Raw genomic sequence first — 18,427 nt, 5'->3', positions numbered from 1 at the left:
CTTAATACTGCACCGAAAGCATTAGCACAGATTTAGTACTCACATCCCAGCAGCAGAGTTTGTACGCTTCCTCTGCAACATATCACTCAATAAGAGTAGCATCCAGGCATCAAGGAGCCATGACAAAATTCAATTCAATGGGAATCGGGGGAAAACTCTTCATTGGTTGGAGTCATATCTACCACAAAGGAAGATGGTTGTGGTTGTTGGAGGTCGATCACCTCATTCCCAGGATTGTCACTGCAGGAGTTCCTTGGGGTAGTGTCCTAGGCTCAACCATCTTCAGCTGCTTCATCAATGACCTTCCTTCCATCATAAGGTCAGAAGTGGGGATGTTTTCTGATGATTGCACGATGTTCAGCACCATTCGTGACTCTTCAGATACCGAAGCAGTCTTTGTGCATATGCACCAAGACCTGGACAATATCCAGACTTGGGCTGAGAAGTGGCAACTAACATTCACACCACACAAGCACCAGGCAATGACCATCCCCAACAAGAGAGAACCTAACCATTCCCCCATTACATTTAATAGCACAATGATCACTGAATCTCCCACGATCAACATCCTGGGGGTTACCATTAAACAGAAACTTAACCGGACTAGCCATATAAATACTGTGATTACAAGATCAGGTCAGAGACAAGGAATTTTGAGGTGAGTAACTCAGCTCCTGACTTCCCAGAGCCTGTCCACCATCAAGGCACAAGTCAGGAATGTGATGGAACCCACTTGCCTGAATGAGTGCAGCTCCAAAAACACTCAAAAAGCTGACACCATCCAGGAGAAAGCAGTCCGCTTGATCAGCAGCCCACCCATCAACTTAAACTTAAACTCCCTCCATCACCAATGCATAGTAGCTGCATTTACCTGGGAGAGGTGGGTGCACGAGGTTTATTTTTATTAATTCATTCACAGGATGTGGGTGTCACTGGCTGGGCCAGCATTCGTTACCAAGCCCTAATTGCCCTTGAGAAGGTGGTGGTGAGCTGCCTTCTTGAACCGCTGCAGTACATGTGGTGTAGGTACACCCACAGTGCTGTTAGGAAGGGAGTTCCAGGGTTTTGACACAGTGACTGTGAAGGAACGGCGATATATTTCCAAGTCAGGATGGTGAGTGACTTGGAGGGAAACTTCCAGGTGGTGGTGTTTCCATGTATCTGCTGCCCTTATCCTTCTAGATGGTAGTGATTGTGGGTTTGGAAGGTACAGTCTAAGGAGCCTTGATGAATTCCTGTAGTGCATCTTGTAGGTGGTACACACTGCTGCTACTGTGCGTCAGCAGTGGAGGGTGTGAATGTTTGTGGATGTGGTGCCAATCAAGTGGGCTGCTTTGTCCTAGATGGTGTCAAGCTTCTTGAGTGTCATGGGAGCTGCACTCATCCAGGCAGGTGGGGAGTATTCCATCACACTCCTGACTTGTGCCTTGCAGATGGTGGACAGGCTTTGGGAAGTCAGGGGGTGAGTTACTCGGCGCAGGATTCCTAGCCTCTGACCTACTCTTGTAGCCACAGTATTTATATGGCTAGTACAGTTCAGTTTCTGGTCAATGGTAACCCCCAGGATGTTGATAATGGAGGATTCAATGATGGCAATGCCATTGAACTTCAAGGAGTGATGGTTAGATTCTCTCTTGTTGGAAATGGTCATTGCCTGGCACTTGTGTGGCACAAATGTTACTGGACGGGCCACGAAAAATCAGGGACAATTGCGCCATTAATGGGCTTAATTGCCCTCTCAATTGTCAGTGGGTGCGCTTCCAACTTATGTGCGTGCCTGCCGAATATTGCGCAAGTGCGCGATGACGTCGGGATGCTCGTCCAACGTCTTCTCGCATGAGTTTACGCCAGATGGGGTCTGGCGTGCGCCCGCCCACAGGATATAAAATTCAGCCCCTAGGTTATTTTTCCTGAATTAATGAGTTCTGTTTTGATGCAACAGTATTTGGAGCTGATGCTGTATTCATATTACGCGTTAAGACATTTGTCTTACTTTTGTGTCCAAGTGTCAAAACTCTAAGTCGAAACATCACTGCATTTATAGAGCATCTTTCACAACTTCACAAAAGTGCTTTTCAGCTACTGAAGTACTTTTGTACTCAATGTTGATACGTAGGGAATTCTGACACCCAATTTACACTTAGCAAGATTCACAAACGCAAAGGACAAGATGAAATTGGATTTCTGTGTGCTTCGAGGCCCCTTAAAGTTCCGAAATGAGGTTTGCAGCACAATCACACATTTCTGATGCAAAGTGTGCCGGATGCTATGTTGATGAGGGGTTAGTGGCACACACCTGGGGCTAGATTTTACAAGAAGGGCGTATTGCTCGCCCCATTCCTGGCTAAAAAGTCAGTCGGAAAGCGACCGATGGAAGACTTATGTGCTGCGGGCAGCAACAACAAAGAAAGTTTGGCACTTCCACCCTCACTGGGAGGGAGTCCCGCCCTGGGCAGTGGCTGCTGCCAGAACTGTAAGCAGGCCCAGAATGATGGCCCCAATGTCTCCCAGACCTCAGGTTAGTCAGTGGTATTGGGTGGGGAGGGATCGGGCACCTTAGGTTGGGGGCGGGGGGCAAGGGGGTAGGGGGTGTGGGTTTCATTTTGCAGTGCAGGCCTGGTGGAAAGTGGGGGGGAGGTTTCTATCTTGCGAGAGGGTCCCTCCATTGCGCAAAGGGAAGCACCCCCACCCCCCCCGCGATGTTAGAACCCTCCTTCCTTCCCGCCCCTTTAAAATAGGCTGCAACTCTCGCCTGCTTGCCCACGCCAATCATGTTACGGGCGGCCTAAATTGGGATCAATTGAGCTTATTTATTTACATATAGTGGTTGGGCGGGCTGCCGTATTATAGGGAACAGCTCTGGGGTGGGCGAGAAGGCGGTGGGCCAGCTACCCTTTGCATTTTACATGCCCCCTTGCCGAAAACATGCCCAGCAGGGGCCCGTAAAATCCAGCCCCGAGTGTTTCCCAGAAATTTGCAGAAATATGCAGAGTAGGCAGATAATAACATCAATCAGCAAGTAACATTGACCTGATGCCAACGCTGCCATTTTGGAGCAACAGGCTTTAATTTGCATTCTGACTTAACTTCACACAGCTGAACAAGTGGTCAACATGCATGATTGAGGGGGAGGGTTAAAGGAGGGGGTGGGGGATTGTGGGCAGTAGGGATAAGGGGCCTGGAAACAGGAGAAGTGCCAGGGTCCCATGATTTCTCTCCTTGGCCCTATGTACAAGATGCATTGTGTCAACTCACAAATGCTCCTGCGACAGCACCTTCTGAACCTTCGCCCTCTCCCACCTAGATGAACATCACCACATAGAAATTCCTCTCCAAGCTACACACCATCCTGGCTTGGAACTATATCGCTGTTCCTTCAAAATTCTGGAACTCCCTTCCTAAGGGTTACGGGGAAAAGGCAGGAGATTGGCACTAAGTTAAAATGCTCAGAGAGCCGGCGCAGACATGATGGGCCGAATGACCTCCTTCTACACCGTAATAATTCTGTGATTCTAGTAGCACTGTAGGTGTCCCTACACCAGTTGGATTGCAGTGGTTCAAGAAGGTGGCTCGCCACCACTTTCTCAAGGGCAATTAAGGATGGGTAACAAATCTCGGCCTTGCCAGCATCCGACATCCCATAAAAGAATTTAAAAAGTAAATTTTGAGCATGGAATACACTGTTTATTTCAAACCTTCACCAATACCACTAAAACCCAACAACTATTTGAACAAAGCAGGCGTATTAAGCATAGGCACGACCAAATGTTCAACAGACTGTTACTCGATAGTAACGGAGAAAAGGTTGAAAGGGAACTTCTGCCACAACTTTCCAATTGCAACAAATAGCTCTAATTGATAATCTGGAATAGTCTACCGCATCTCTCATGTGTAATGTTGAGTATATTTTGATCACATACAAACTGAAGGCTGCCATTAATTGTTTCTTCTGGCAGCTCTCCTACAGCTTTCAAGGAAACAGTACTGTCTGGCTTGGTACTGAATCATGCACACGAGGGAGGTCCTCCCCATTGATTCAATCACCACTCTGAGCTGAGTAAGCTTTCCTATTTTAATCTTCCACTCCTGAAGGCAGTAACTGATCTTGGGGGTAATAGCTGTTAAGCCAGAAACACCTCCCCATTGCCTTGCCCAAGTGACTTACTTTTTGCAGAGCTCTGACAGTGCCTCATGGGCTACTTGACCGTAAGGAACCGTCTTTAATAAGCCTCGTTACAATGGGGCAATTGCCGCAAGCTATAAAGAACAGTAATAGCAGAGGGAAGCTTGGACATTTCTGCCTTTTGCTATACTGGAGCAACAGAGATAATTGTAACATCTTTACTGCCAGTTGGATGAGATCAACTCATGCAGCATCAGAAACCAAGGAATGGAGGCTCCTGAACCTTCATTGCTCAATCCAATAAATTATGATGCAGTTATGGCATCAGGGGAGTTCAACACGTTAGTTTTTTTCTTTATTCTTTCATGGGATGTGGGTGTCACTGTCAGGGCCAGCATTTATTGGCCATCCAGAATTGCCCTTGGAGAGCATTTATGTGGCATTTGAGAATATTTGTGTGGATGGTCCAGTTCAGTTTCTGGTAAATGGTAACCCCCTGGATGTTGATCGTGGGGGATTCTGCGATGGTAATGCCATTGAATATCAAGGAGAGATGGTAAGATAATCTCTTGTTGGAGAAGTTCATTGCCCGGCACTTGTGTTTTTTTTTCTCTTTATTGTGGGCATCACTGGAAAGGCCCTAATTGCCCTTGAACTGAGTGCCTTGCTAGGCCATTTCAGAGGGCAGTTGAGAGTCAACCACATGGCTGTGGGTCTGGAGTCTGTCATGACAGCAAATCACAGTCCCAATTACTTACGGGCATATTGAACTTTTTTAAGGAAGAGGTGTTTTTTTTTTAAAAAGACACACAATCAAAAGCTGGCTGAGAATGTAAAGTAACCACCTTCTGGAAAATTCCTATGCAGATTATACTTGACCAACTAGTCCAGAGAAACATGGAATCTCACACCAAAAAGGTGTCAAGGCCCACTTCAGGCAGAAACACTTAAAAGGAAGAAATGCAATGCAAAAGACTGAACTTTAATCTCCTGTGGTTGTGGAGAAAATGGAGCCTGATTATCACCTCAGCAGAAACCACCTCCTGTTGAGATATGTCTCAGAATATGGACATGATCTGAGTTGAAAGAAAGCAGATTCTGGGCGAAAGACAAGTTTGTTTTTCCCTTCTAGGAATACACAAGAAAATGGGTTAAAAATCCAGCTGCAAAACTGATCGGTGTGCTCTAGTTCTAGTGTGCTAGCATATGCTGTGAAGGTCAAAGCAGAAGAACAGCAACTAGACATCCCTGCAGCTTGTAGGTAAAACTCTATCTTTCTCTCTCTCTCTCTGGCTGGAGGCAAGTCAGCAAAGCCACAGTCAAAAAGGAAACAGGACAACTCCTTCAGCTAACCTGCAGGACCAAGTGTCTCCAAGCCAACTGTTCAACTGCCTAAGTCAGCTCTACCGGAATCACCCAACTTAATGGCTGCAACATTTTGCCAGCTACTCCTCACAGACAAGCCAAAGACTGATTCATATATCTTTTTTAATTTTATCTTTGGACTCAACTTCTCACTTCTGATATGCGTGTACGTGTGTTGTATTTTTATTATTTTTTCTCGGGTTTTTTGTAACTAATAAACTTACTCTTTCTTTGAGTCAAGAAAGCCTGGTTAAATCAGTTCCCTTTAAAACATAAATACATTTGGACTGAGAGAAGGTATCCATGAGGGGAGGGATCCTTTTAACAATAACCTTGTTGTGACCAACCGAGGGCACTGAATAAAGAAGGGGAGCCAGCTCATTCCTCCTCATCCAGGAGCATAACAAAAGTGGGGTCCTATTTGGGAAGTTAACAATTCGGGGTACTGATCATAACAATGGGGGAAGGACAGCAGATTTCCTTCCTAAAAGGCATCGGTGAACCAGATAGGTTTTTACAACAATCAATGATAGCCACCATTACTGAGACTAGGTTTCAATGCCAAATTTGGGATTTAAACCAGTGCCCTCAGACCATTAGCCTGGGCCTCTGAATTACTAGTCCAATTACTAGACATTACCATTACACCACTGTCACCCTGAGGTAAAAAGTAACAATTCTGGAATGTCTGTCAACCACACAGAATACAGACCCTCTGCACGGACACAGTGATGTGTGGAACACTGCATGTCCAGACTGCACATGGCTGTGACTATGTTCCAAATTACAGCTCTGCAGTATTTATCTGCTTTAACGGGAACAAGGGCACACTAATTGAGCTGTTTGAATGTGATAAAAGGTGTTGATGGCGGAGATGGAGAGAAACTATTTCCCTGAGGGGTAGGAGGGGGTGGGGGGGAGGTGGTGCGGAGGAGGAGTTCATTACCTTAAAATTAGAACCAGCTTGTTCAGGGATGTGATGATGTCAGGGAGTATTTCTTCACACAAAGTGTCATGGAAATCTACAAAAAACTATTGAAGCTGGGTCAGTTGAAAATTTCAAAGCTGAGATTGATAGATTTTTGTTTGGTAAGGGTGAGCAAAGGGTTTCGTGGAGCTGAGGTACAGGTCAACCATAATCTAGCTGAATAGTAGAATTTGAAGAGCTGAATGGCCTCGTCCTGTTCCTATTGTCCTATGATTATAGTGGCACTAGTCCCTACCATATGTAGCCTGGTCATAAGACCAAGACAAAAGTGGCTAGAAGATATCAGAGTAAGACTCAAACCTGAGCATTTGTGCAACAATAAACATAGATTGCAATTAACATTTTCAAAGCAATGTAATTATCAAAAACTCTAATGAAAGAAGGCAGGGTGAAGATGGCTGAGCTTTCTTAAATGTTTACTTTCTGTCCCTTTTCAAAACATGGGCAAGGGGATCTACTTTCCTTTCTCTTTTTCTTTACACATTCTGAGGGAAATAAAATGTCAGCATCAGCACTTCTGGCCCACCTCAAATCATTAATTAAAGATTTCACAGGTGCTGGAGCCATTATCAAGGACAGTAAAGCTCCATCCAAAATCAAAGGAGCAACCTCATCACTTTGAGAGATTTACAGCACACTCTGATCCCGACAAAGCAAGGAACCCCCCCTTCAAGTATCACTCGAGAGATAAGGCAAGTGTTCCCTCTGTCCAAAAAGAGGCTCTTCTGTTAATGGAGAACTGGGCATATTTGAATTTGATAAATAAGATGAAGCATAAAGATCTTTGGTAGCGAAACATGGATTAGCCAAAGCGATGCCTGTAATCTTCCCCATACTTCACACAAAACTGAAGCAATACAGGGAGATTGCTTCTCACAGCAAATTATCAGTTATCTTGTGTAAACTAGGTATTTTTCTATCACGACTGACGTTGACCGCAGCAATACCTCTGGTTTCACACAAGATTACATGCTGTCAGACACTGATTATAGTGAGTGGTTAGAAAACAGAACCTCAATCCACGCCCCGTCATTGATGTTCTTTGAAAAGACATAGATTTTTTGATTGGTTGCTAGATTCATGATGTAACAAGACTATGAAACCTTATATGAAGAGAAGTACAAAGAAATAGCACTGTAATAAAACACATTGAGGCACATTTTTTTGCAGAACAGGCACACGTGAATGTGATTAGTTTTGGGCTTTCAAGAGATTGAGGTACATCAAATACAAGAACAATGAGGCCCTTCACAGTCCCACTTTACATTTTATTCATAGGCAAGGGAAGACAGTTAAGAACAAAAAGCAAAAAAAATGAACCCAGTCAATAATTAGAAAACTGAGAAAGGATCAGAAAATGGTGGAAACATGCAAGTGGTCAGTCAACATTAATGGGAGAGTAGGTGGAGCAACGCCGCAGAACCGTTAAGACACTCGCCTCGCTTCGCTGTCTGACCTGTTACTCAGAATCTTTTCAGTGCAGAAGGAGGCCATTCGGCCCATCAAGTCTGCACTGGATCTCTGAAAGAGCATTCTACCTCGTCCCACTCCCCCCCGCCTTATCCCTGTAACCTTGCACATTCTTTCTTTTCAGATAGCCATCCAATTCCATTTTGAATACCTCGATCGAACCTGCCTCCACCACCCTCTCAGGAAGTTTGTTCCAGACTCCAACCACCCTCTGGGTGAAAAAACTTTTCCTCGCATCACTTCTACTCCTTTTGCCCATTATTTTGAATCTGTGCCTCCTAATTATTGATGTACTCTTGAGTGGGAACAGTTTGTCACTCTCTACCCTGTCCATACCCCTCAGGATCTTGAATACCTCTATCAAATCTCTTCTCAGCCTTCTTTTCTCCAAGGAAAATAGACCCATGCTTCCAAAATCAAAAAGTTACAGTTCAGATGGCTTCCTCCAAGAGAAGGAAGATTGAATTTTATTTTTACTTAAGTCTCAGCCAATGTGCAGGAGCAATTTCAATGGTCTGGGAGAATACAGCGAAATGTTAAGCAAGTTTTCGATAAGCCACCTTTGGAACGGTGCAGGCTTGGAGCCTGTGGGTGCAAGTGGGCCCCATTCTAAAAATGAAAAGAAGCATTGGAGCAGGGAAGAGGAAAGTCTAAAGGCAGATTTTAGCTTAAAAATTCAAGCAACGCAGGATAGCACAGCAGATCCTTTACAATTTCAATTCAATCCCATGAAAGCAGCAGACCAAGCAGTGCCTCCAGACACTAGCCGGCTGCCCTGAGGGAAAAGGGAGTGGGAATCAAAAGACATCCAACTGCGAAGTGGAAGAGACCACACTGACATGACAGCACACAGATTGAGGCCCAGTGTAACAACACTGATTTGAACCCATTATGATGCATTCTAAATGCCTGTTGTACATCACTCAGTCCCAGACAATGTTAATTCTACACAGTGAGCAGAGGCTTAGAATGACTGCAACTTGTAAATAGCATTTCTTATGACAGGTTCAGGTGTAAGAAATGCTTGAAAGCATTGCAGCAACTCGTTCAGATACAGAACAATGCTTCCACTGCTCATTTTAAGCGCTCAGGACTGCTGCTCTCGACAGAGTGAGGAATGTCTGGGATTTAGTAATGCCCATTGCATTGGATACCTAGGAGCAATTATGGAATTGCAATCTAATCAAGGGAGTTGAAATGTTGATGAGAAACACACAAGAATTAAATGCATAACCATTGTCTGAAAGGCATGATTAGATTTTTAAAACGGTTTATATATATATATGTAAATGTTCTATTTGTGTTTGCTCTCTACACTGGCAGCAGATCAACCGCAAAAAGTAATGAACAAAACAAGTTGTCCTGGCAATAATTACCACACAGCTACTGACATTTTCTTTGTTCTTTCCCTTTACTTCTATTTTGCCAGTGTGGACTTTGCTGTTCCATTCCACGGGCCACAGACATCCCTCTGGTACCTTGCCAAAGATGCATTTCTTCATGCGTGCATCTAGATAATCTTGGCTAATGGAATGCTATCCTTTATTACGAGAGGGATTGAACATAAAAGTAAGGATGTTATGCTTCAGTTATACAGGGCATTGGTGAGACCGCACCTTGAATAGTGTGTGCAGTTTTGGTCTCCTTATTTAAGGAAGGATGAAAATGCATTGGAGGTAGTTCAAAGGAGGTTTACTTGATTGCTACCTGGAATGAGTGGGTTGTCTTTATGAGGAAAGGTTGGACAGACTGAGCTTGTTTCCACTGGAGTTGAGAAGAGTGAGGGGTGATTTGATTGAAGTATACAAGATCTTGAATGGCCTTGACAAGGTGGACGTCGAAAAGATGTTTCCTCTTGTGGATGAGTCCAGAATGAGGGGGCACTGTTTTAAAATTAGGGGATGCCATTTTAGGGCAGAGATGAGGAGAAATTTTTTTCTCTTAGAGGGTTGCACGACTTTGTAATTCTCTGCCTCAGAAGGTGGTGGAAGTGAGGCCATTGAATATTTTTAAGCCGGAGGTAGATAGATTCTTGTTAGGCAAGTGAATCAAAGATTATTGGAGTTAGATGGGAATGTGGAAATCGAAACACAAGAAGATCAGCCATGATCTTATTGAATGGCGGAGCAGGCTTAAGGGGCCAAATGGTCTACTCCTGTTCCTATTTCTTATGCTCTTATGAAGGGATGGGAGGCCCGAGCATGGTCCCTGAGCCCTGCTAATTTGGGCCCGCAGAGCCCAGGCAGTGCTTTCCTATTTGCACTTTTATTCATTAAATATTGCATTGTTCCGCTTCCACCTTGAGATTCAGTAAAGGCTGTTCATACCACCACTGTCTCACTGGCAGATAAATCAGAACTCTGCGTTCTGTTAAAGAGAGCAGCTTGGGATACATACAAACAAACAGGATTGTAGTTTTAGGCCAGAATTTCCACCACTCCTCTGCCAGGCTTTACAGATGGGTAGGGATAGCAAGTGGGTTGGTGACCTTTTCTGCTGGGTTCCTAACCACTTCTTTGGCTGCTTGAAATCCCGCCAGAAAAGATGGAATGATGTACCTGGAGTCCACTTGGATATGGATGGGGATATTTAAAGATAGTTGTTTGGTAGTACAGAACTTGAGTATTGCTGAAAAAAGAGACATGTCTAAGCTTTTTGTCTTGCACTCATCAGGACACTTGCAAGAATACCAAGATATATACCAACAATTTACACTGTATGTGAAAAGAGTGCTGATTGGTTGGCAAGTGGTGTTGCCATAGAGAATGCACCACTGATGGTGACTGACAGTTAACTGCCAAGCATTGTTTGAAATTTAAAACAGGCAGCTTCACCCTGATTGGTCAAGGCATTGCCCTGAGGAACACATCAGCGAATGGCTAACACTTATTTTGTTCACCTGAAGCAGGCAAAATGTGTGTACATGTTCTTTCTGTCCGTCCTGTGTATTAATATATGTAGCTTCCAGTACACGCAAATGTAGCACATTGTGAGCCCGGCTGACAATCTTAAATTGGTTGTCAGCGTAATTCTTAGCACACTGATGATTATTTAGCAAATGTTGTCCAATTGCAGAATCACATCTAATGTTGGACACTGTGTTTTTGAGTTTTGCAAGCATCGGTTGGTTGGGTACAACCTGTACCCTGCCCGTTGTGAACAGTGGCTGGGGCATGCTTCTTGATACGATCTGCCAGTGTTTGGGATGTATGGCCTACATACCTAGCATCGTACTGGCACTGAAATTCATAAACCACATTATCATATTGGTATTCTTGTGAGGGTCCTGATGAGTGCAAGACAAAAAGCTTAGATATGTCTCTTTTTTCAGCAATATTTAAAGATATTCAAAGGATGGATGTATATGCTCCCTCCCGAGACTTGGGCACATAATGTATGCTGTCACTTCAGTGGAATACTGAGGGACTACTACATTGTAGGAGGTGCTGTCCTTCAGGCAAGAAGTTAAACTGAGGTCCATGTTGCTGTTTGTGGGGCACAGTGTACAAATTAGGTACTGCACCTCCCTATATTACAAAAGAGTAGCTATACTTCAAAAGTACCTCATTCACTGTAAAAGGTGTTGGGAATTTGTGAAAGTTGCAAGTTATTTTCTCACCCACTCAGTCATTAGGGGAGCTTTTTATTCAAATATAATCAGCAAACAATGACTGCAACTTTCATGGCCAAGTTGTAAAGTAGCTGATTAATTTGGAATTAGTCAAATTGTGAGAGCGAAACCTGAGCATTTATCTGAACGAAGGTCAAAGGGCATCCTTTTGATATTATTATATGATAATGTGATCGGAGGGAAATCTGCAGCTTTCACACATCACACCACACTCTTTCAGGCGACACTTCTAATGAGGGTTAACATCACGATTCACACTGCCAAAAGGAAAGGAATTTTTAAAAAATTCTTTCATTGCATGTGGGTGTTGCTGGCTAGGCCAGCATTTAGTGCCCATCCCTAATTGCTCTTCCGGGCCACCTTCTTGAACTGCTGTAGTCCATGTGGTGTAGGTACACCCTCAGTGCTGTTAGGAAAACAGTGCCAGGATTTCAACCCAGCAATAGTGAAGGAACGGCGATATATTTCCAAGTAAGGATGGTGTGTAGCTTGGAGGGGAATTTGCAGGTGGTGGTATTCCCATGCGCTTGCTGCCCTTGTCTTTCTAGTTGGTCGAGGTCACAGGTTTGGAAGATGCTCTTGAAGGAGCTTTGGTGAGTTACTGCAGTGCATCTTGTATATGGTACACACAGTTGCCACGATGCGTCAGTAGTGGAGAGAGTGAATATTTAAGGTAGTGGAGTGGGTCCCAATCAAGCGGGCTGCTTTGTCCTGGATGGTGCCAAGCTTCTTGAGTGTTATTTGAGCTGCACTCACCCAGGCAAGTAGAGAGTATTCCATCACACTCCTGACCTCTGCCTTGTAGATGGTGAACAGGCTTTGGGGAGTCAGGAGGTGAGTTACCCGCTGCAGAATTCACAGCACCTGACCCGCTCTTGTAGCCACAGTGTTTATGTGGCTGGCCCAGTTGAGTTTCAATTGAAGACCCGAATGCAGCTCCCCAAACTCGTGGAACCTTAAGTCTCCAATTCCATAGCTCCAGTGTCCAGAGATTGGAACCATGATATGGCAGGATGTAGTGTACATCCCCCAGCAACAGCTTTCCTTCAAGTAAATAAAACTGCTTCATTCTACATTCTGAGAGGAGGGGACAAAAGGGAAAAACTGGGAGAGAGGGAAGGAATTCAACCATCCACCTCTCCACCTGCCTCCCAACCAAACTCGACCACCCACCCTGCTACTGTTGATTTTCTTTGAAATTTTTGTCTCAATGGTGAATATTAATAATATTAAGGGAAGTGGCAGCAATGACAGAGCCTGGCTGAGTAAGGGAGCTGAACTAATATCTCTAGAGCCTCCATCATTAATCTAAGGCACTTTATTGATTCTGTCATTTCTACTGTATGTAATATTGATGTAACTCCCTCACCCTGTCATTAACTGTCATGGGCACTAACTCCCTCCCCAGTTCACCCAATTAAATCATTAGCATTCAGCATTTAAACATCTTCATCAGAAACAAAGAAGGAAAAACAGATTGTTCAATATAAACCTAATTTTTACTCATTTTGATCTTCCATCCTGCAATTATCTGCTTTCTCTGTCAGAAAATGTGGTGTGGCATCAGGAAGAGAAAATAATTCATTAACGCTGCCACCACACCCCCACCCAATGCTCTCAAGAAAAAAAATCCTCTGCTCATCTCCTGAAGGGGCTGATTGAACTGCTGCACAATTCCATAGGCGTCAGCAACCTTACTTCGTGGCCATTGCACAGTTCATGCTGTGCAGATGTGAATCTTTAATGAACTGATGGAAATTAAATGCTGCAGTATTATAACACTACCAGGGTTCAAATGCCTCCCCTGAACGGCCCAGTCTCAGACTGACTTGTTAGAAAACTTATAGAGCCTGGAAGCAGAAAGGGAGGCCCAATCCAATTTGGCTTCTGGGCCTTATTAGATTCAGCGGGCTCATTATATTTGAATAACCAGCCACGCCAATTGCTGTGTGGAAAGAACAGACTTGCATTTCTATAGTGCTTCTCACATGCTCAGGATTTCTGAGGCACCTAACAGGGAATAAACTATTTTGAAGTATATTGCATATCTATGATTTCCTTCACTTCACCATTGGAGGCTGTGCCTTCAGCTGCCTTGGCCCTTAGCGCTGGAATTCCCTCTAAACCTCCCCAACTCTCTCTCTCCTCCTTTTAAGCCATGTCTGCCTCTTTGACCAAGCTTTTGGTCACCTGTCTTAATATCGATTTATGTGGTTCGGTGTCAATTTTAGAGTCATAGTGTTATACAGCACAGAAACAGGCCCTTCAGCCCATCGTGTCCACGCCAACCTTCAAGCACCCACCCATTCTAATCCCATTTTCCAGCACTTGGCCCATAGCCCCGTATGCTATGGCATTTCAAGTGCTCATCTAAATATGTCTTAAATGTTGTGAGGGTTCCTGCCTCAACCTCCCCCTCAGGCAGTGTGTTCCAGGTTCCAACCACACTCTGGGTGAAAATTTTTTGATGAAGAGTCACGTGGACTCGAGACATTAACACTGTCTTCCTCTCCACAAATGCTGTCAGGCCTGCTGGGTTTTTCCATCAATTTTTGTTTTTGTTTCAGATTTCCAGCATCTGCAGTATTTTGCTTTTATCTGGACTCTGTGCTGTAAGGTTCCATGTTTTATCCTTTCAAGAACAGTGAGACAGGAATGAGAAGTGGGAACATTTTGGTTTCCCTTTGCTGTCAGCAGCCAGAAGGCCACAAATCCAGAGACCACTTCCCCTGGTTTTGTTTCCAAGCACAAGGCCCCTGCATACGCCAGAACTAAATGACCTGAACTGACAAAATACCTGCAAGGTTCAGATCAAGCCAAGCTTCAGAAAGAAAGGAGCCTTTGAAGCGACTACCACACGTAGGAAAGGTTTCTACTCTTAAAGATCTGACTAGTATTTAAGTGGATTTGCAAAGGGCCGCAATATCGTTTACCGCAAAAAAATAAAATTAAGTTGATCACTGAAGGGGAGGAGGAATCAATTTTTGAATAATTTTAGCAGGAACAGAGAGGAGCAAAATACAAGGGTCATATATTAGGTCCAATGTTGAAATGCCTCAGCAGCCATAAAGTACGCCTGTCATTAACATCGGGTTAATAGTAGCAAAAATCGCTGAACAAACACCTGATTTGACTTCTGCTACCATGATGAGTGACACAGTCTTAAATAAAATTCCAAATTAGGCCAAACCCATTACAGAAGTCTGTTGGACAAGATCAGGCTCTTCACTTTCCACACTGCTCTAAACTGCAAATGGCGGCGATAGCAAAGTCCCAAAGACACGACTGTAGCCAAGCTGCTTATCCCTTACTTGCCTAAAGCACGACCTTCGGTACAACAGTTCCAGCATCCGCAGTATTTTGCTTTTATCTTCGGTACAACAGAATTGGCTTTATGAGCACTTATTGGTATTGCATATCTAAATGATTAAAGCTGTGGATCTGAAAATGAATTACATGCACCTGACATCGAATACAACAGGCCAATGAATGCCAATAATTCTTAAACATGCATGTGGATTTAAAAAAATCTTTCCACCATTCCCTAGTGCTGGGTGCATGAGCAGAGGCACTGAAATGTGGTCAGAGGGCCCTTGAACTGGAAGGTAAGCTGGAGAGCTTACTCCCCACTCCAAATACCTGACTGATGCCAGCCTTGATTTTTAAGTAATGATTTCTCCTCCCAGTTAATAAAAATTCCCAACATTATAAAGGGAGTTTTAAAAATACCCCAACCCCCTCCATTCCTCCTGTGCATGTCATAATGGGACATTCAGGGAGCCCTACCCTTCATTCTGGCTTGGTAATGCACTCTCAGTATCAACTAGCCCAGTGTGGGCTTTGTCAGGGAAGCCCGACATCAGACATCAGAAGGACATGTGGGCAGCTTCTAAGGTATATTGCTTTTCATAGTTTGAATCTGGAGTAATGAATGTGCTGTTCTGGGCCCCACCAGCATATTGTGGGCTTCTCCCCAACCCCTCCCAGTCAAGTTTCCTATTGGAGCCCCCCAACTCCCCACTCCAAATACCTGGCTGATGGGATTTGTTTCCTTGGGCCCCTGGTTGCAGCCTATAACCCAGCATTTTCCTGCACTCACTGGCCAGCCTTTGGATCAACCCACATGCACTTAGGGTGAGAGTCAGTCCACTGGCCCCTTTCTCTCCTCTTGCCCAAGGTTAAAAGTAGGACTTATAAATTGAGTAGTCATTGTGGAGCAGCATAGGTCTGTAAGTACAGATCTGCTATGGACATTGATTCTGAACTAAATACCCTCGGCTGCTGCTGAACTTTGAAAATACGTAACTTTGGCACGGCATTCCCTGTGTAAGACTGCAGCCCTCTGCACCAAGTGCTGCTACAACAAGACAGAGAGCAAGCTATGTTTATCCTTTCACAGTAAGTACTCCATCACTTTTGAACAAATCTGCATCTAGGTTCCAAAAGTGACTGAGTCAAACAATCTACCATTGGACTGTACACTTTGTCTCGAATGTCTAAATGCCATCAGTGTGTTGGGCACTGCAAAAATCTGTCAGGTAAACAGTTGTTGGATTTGCAGCACCTCCCATGTTGAATGAGATATAGCATTCCAGCTAGCCTGTAACCATAATTGTTCAAGAGGCAGGGTCTGTGAACATGATGCCAACATGGCGTACATTACCCTACGGTGTCCCTTGAGTAAATAGGGCTTTGTATGGAGTCAATAAATATGGTGCTATCATAATCTAACAACATTGAATCTCTTTTTACCTCAAAGTGCCCCTCCACCTTTTAATTAGCGGTGTAGTTTTGAACTTGATGTGAGTATGGGCCTTCACAGAGTGACCATATGTCCCACGCTCATGGGTTGTGAACCTGGTCCTGGTCTCAACCAATGCTCACAATGCACTCCCGCTATCCCCTGCACCCCTGCTCCAATAAATGTGCGAGTTCCTTCCACTGACACTGTGAGGTCAATTCAAACCTGACTGCTGAGCTAAGTCCTGTGCATCAGCATCAGGTCGTAAGTACACTGACGCCAAAGAACAGGCTCAGCGGGTTGACAAGGCTGCCGAGGGGAGTTTTAACTTACCCCGTGACAGGTCAGACCTAGGATAGGCTTCGGTGCTGTCAAACAAATTGCCTGTTCACTTTGATGCTGGTGTCAACTGCGCACAGGCTCCAGCATCAGGAGTTAGTAGCACCACTCTAATATTAAAACACCTTCAGAGGTGAAGACATGAAGCTTTTTGTGCTGCGGATCAAAGCAGGTTCTCAGTTCAATGACCTCCAGAAGCTGCTCTAACATCTGCTCCTCACAGTCCTCAAGACACACCTTATAAAATGCTTTCAGCTCCTAATGGAACACTATTTCAATTGCATGCATTACCTTTGCTTTTTAAACATGATGAATTTGTACTCTAACTTCCAATCACCCCCATCCTCTCCCCGCCTGCATCATTAATAAAGTGTCCTCCGTGGTTACTCATCCATTCACAAGAATCGACACGTTTCTGCTGAGTTTCCTTGATGGCGAATAGACAAAGACACCTTTCATTTGAAGAAGGCCCAGGGCATCATTTTACCACCGTGAGCTGTGCATCTCTGCTGAGAATACGCAGGTGGCATGCGTGGATGTAAATCTTCCTATCTTCTACCCTCCACCCCCCCCAACCCCCTGCCCTCCCCACTTTAAAACCAAACCCATCAAATCCTCATTAATCTCCCAGCAGTTCCTGGTCCCTCAGCTCAGGCTGTCAGAAATGCCATCAGAGGATTTGCGAGGCAAATTAATCACGATTTAGACAATGCTCCATCTCAAAGATGTATCCAAGATAATGATGGAGGTCCCTGGCATTATACAGCTTGTCCACATTGATCTGGTGCAATGACAGTACTCAAGGACATGGCATCCATGGAAAAAGGAAACTTGTTCCTGTGAGGGTTGAGAAAGACAGAGAGAGAAAGAGAGAGAGAGAAAACTGCTAGCCAGTGTACTTGGAATTTTAAAGAAGCTTCTGAACTCACCAGTCTCACTGTCTGATTTGTTGTTTTCGTGCTCCGTGTCGGTTAGTGTGAGGGCGGAGTTGGAACGACTGGAAAGGCAGGAGCTGCGTCCAGATTTGACTCCCCTGCCCCAGAGCCTCATGGCGTGCTCCGGGGACATCACTCCTTCATTTTCTGTGTCGGCGTCAGATCCTGCATTCACGGTGTATCCTCGGTGGGGGAGCCCCATCTCCGAACAGAACGCCAGCCCTCGTCGAGTGGCAGGCTCACAGATTCCCAATTCCCTCAGGGAGAAATTTGCCCCTGTCATGGGAATAATAGTGGAAGTGAGCTTTGTTTTCCCCCTTCTCTCCTCCTACGGCAAATAAACACACACAAATAACGCATGCAGGCATGCATGCGTGCATGCACACAGACACAGGCACACACACAACATACATATGCACACACACTCAGTCAGGCATCACATAGAGGTGTCTTGTTAAGCTTATGGTGTGAGGTGATCAAGATCTGTCCTTTTGTCTGCTGCATTCCACAGCATTCACACACATCATAGCAGCTCAGCCCTGCTTTTGTCATCTCAAGCCCCTGTCACTTCCATTCAGGTGCCAAACAAAAACAAGCTGACAGGTATAGAAGAAGTCGGGGGTTGGGAGAATGCTTTACCAAGAGTTTAGGGACAATTGAAGGAGAATAGGGATGGGCACGAAAGGTGTGAAAACCGATAGCAGGCCCTTTGTCTCAACTCCTCTAAGCTTACTTAAACAATGCTTCAGGGCTTTAGCCAAACTGCATTAGCGACGACACCTGTCATGAAAGAGCAGGGAAGAGGATTGAGGGCTGAGATTCCTATCTAACCATT

General features: G+C 44.7%; 1 protein-coding gene across 4 annotated transcripts in view; it reads right to left on the bottom strand.

Annotated features, from left to right (window-relative positions):
- tenm3 (teneurin transmembrane protein 3) overlaps positions 1-18,427 on the bottom strand; it is a 1,130,593-nt gene that overhangs the window by 524,225 nt on the left and 587,941 nt on the right. For all 4 annotated transcript variants that reach the window (XM_078561809.1, XM_078561821.1, XM_078561828.1 and 1 more), the window contains one exon: positions 17,587-17,868. In XM_078561809.1, coding sequence (XP_078417935.1) covers positions 17,587-17,868 — 282 coding nt within the window. The remainder of the gene's footprint in view (positions 1-17,586; positions 17,869-18,427) is intronic.

The sequence above is a fragment of the Cetorhinus maximus genome, chromosome 2 (assembly GCF_964194155.1).
Source record: "Cetorhinus maximus chromosome 2, sCetMax3.hap1.1, whole genome shotgun sequence".
Taxonomy (NCBI): Eukaryota; Metazoa; Chordata; class Chondrichthyes; order Lamniformes; family Cetorhinidae; genus Cetorhinus; species Cetorhinus maximus.
This window is presented reverse-complemented; position numbering and strand designations above follow the sequence as displayed.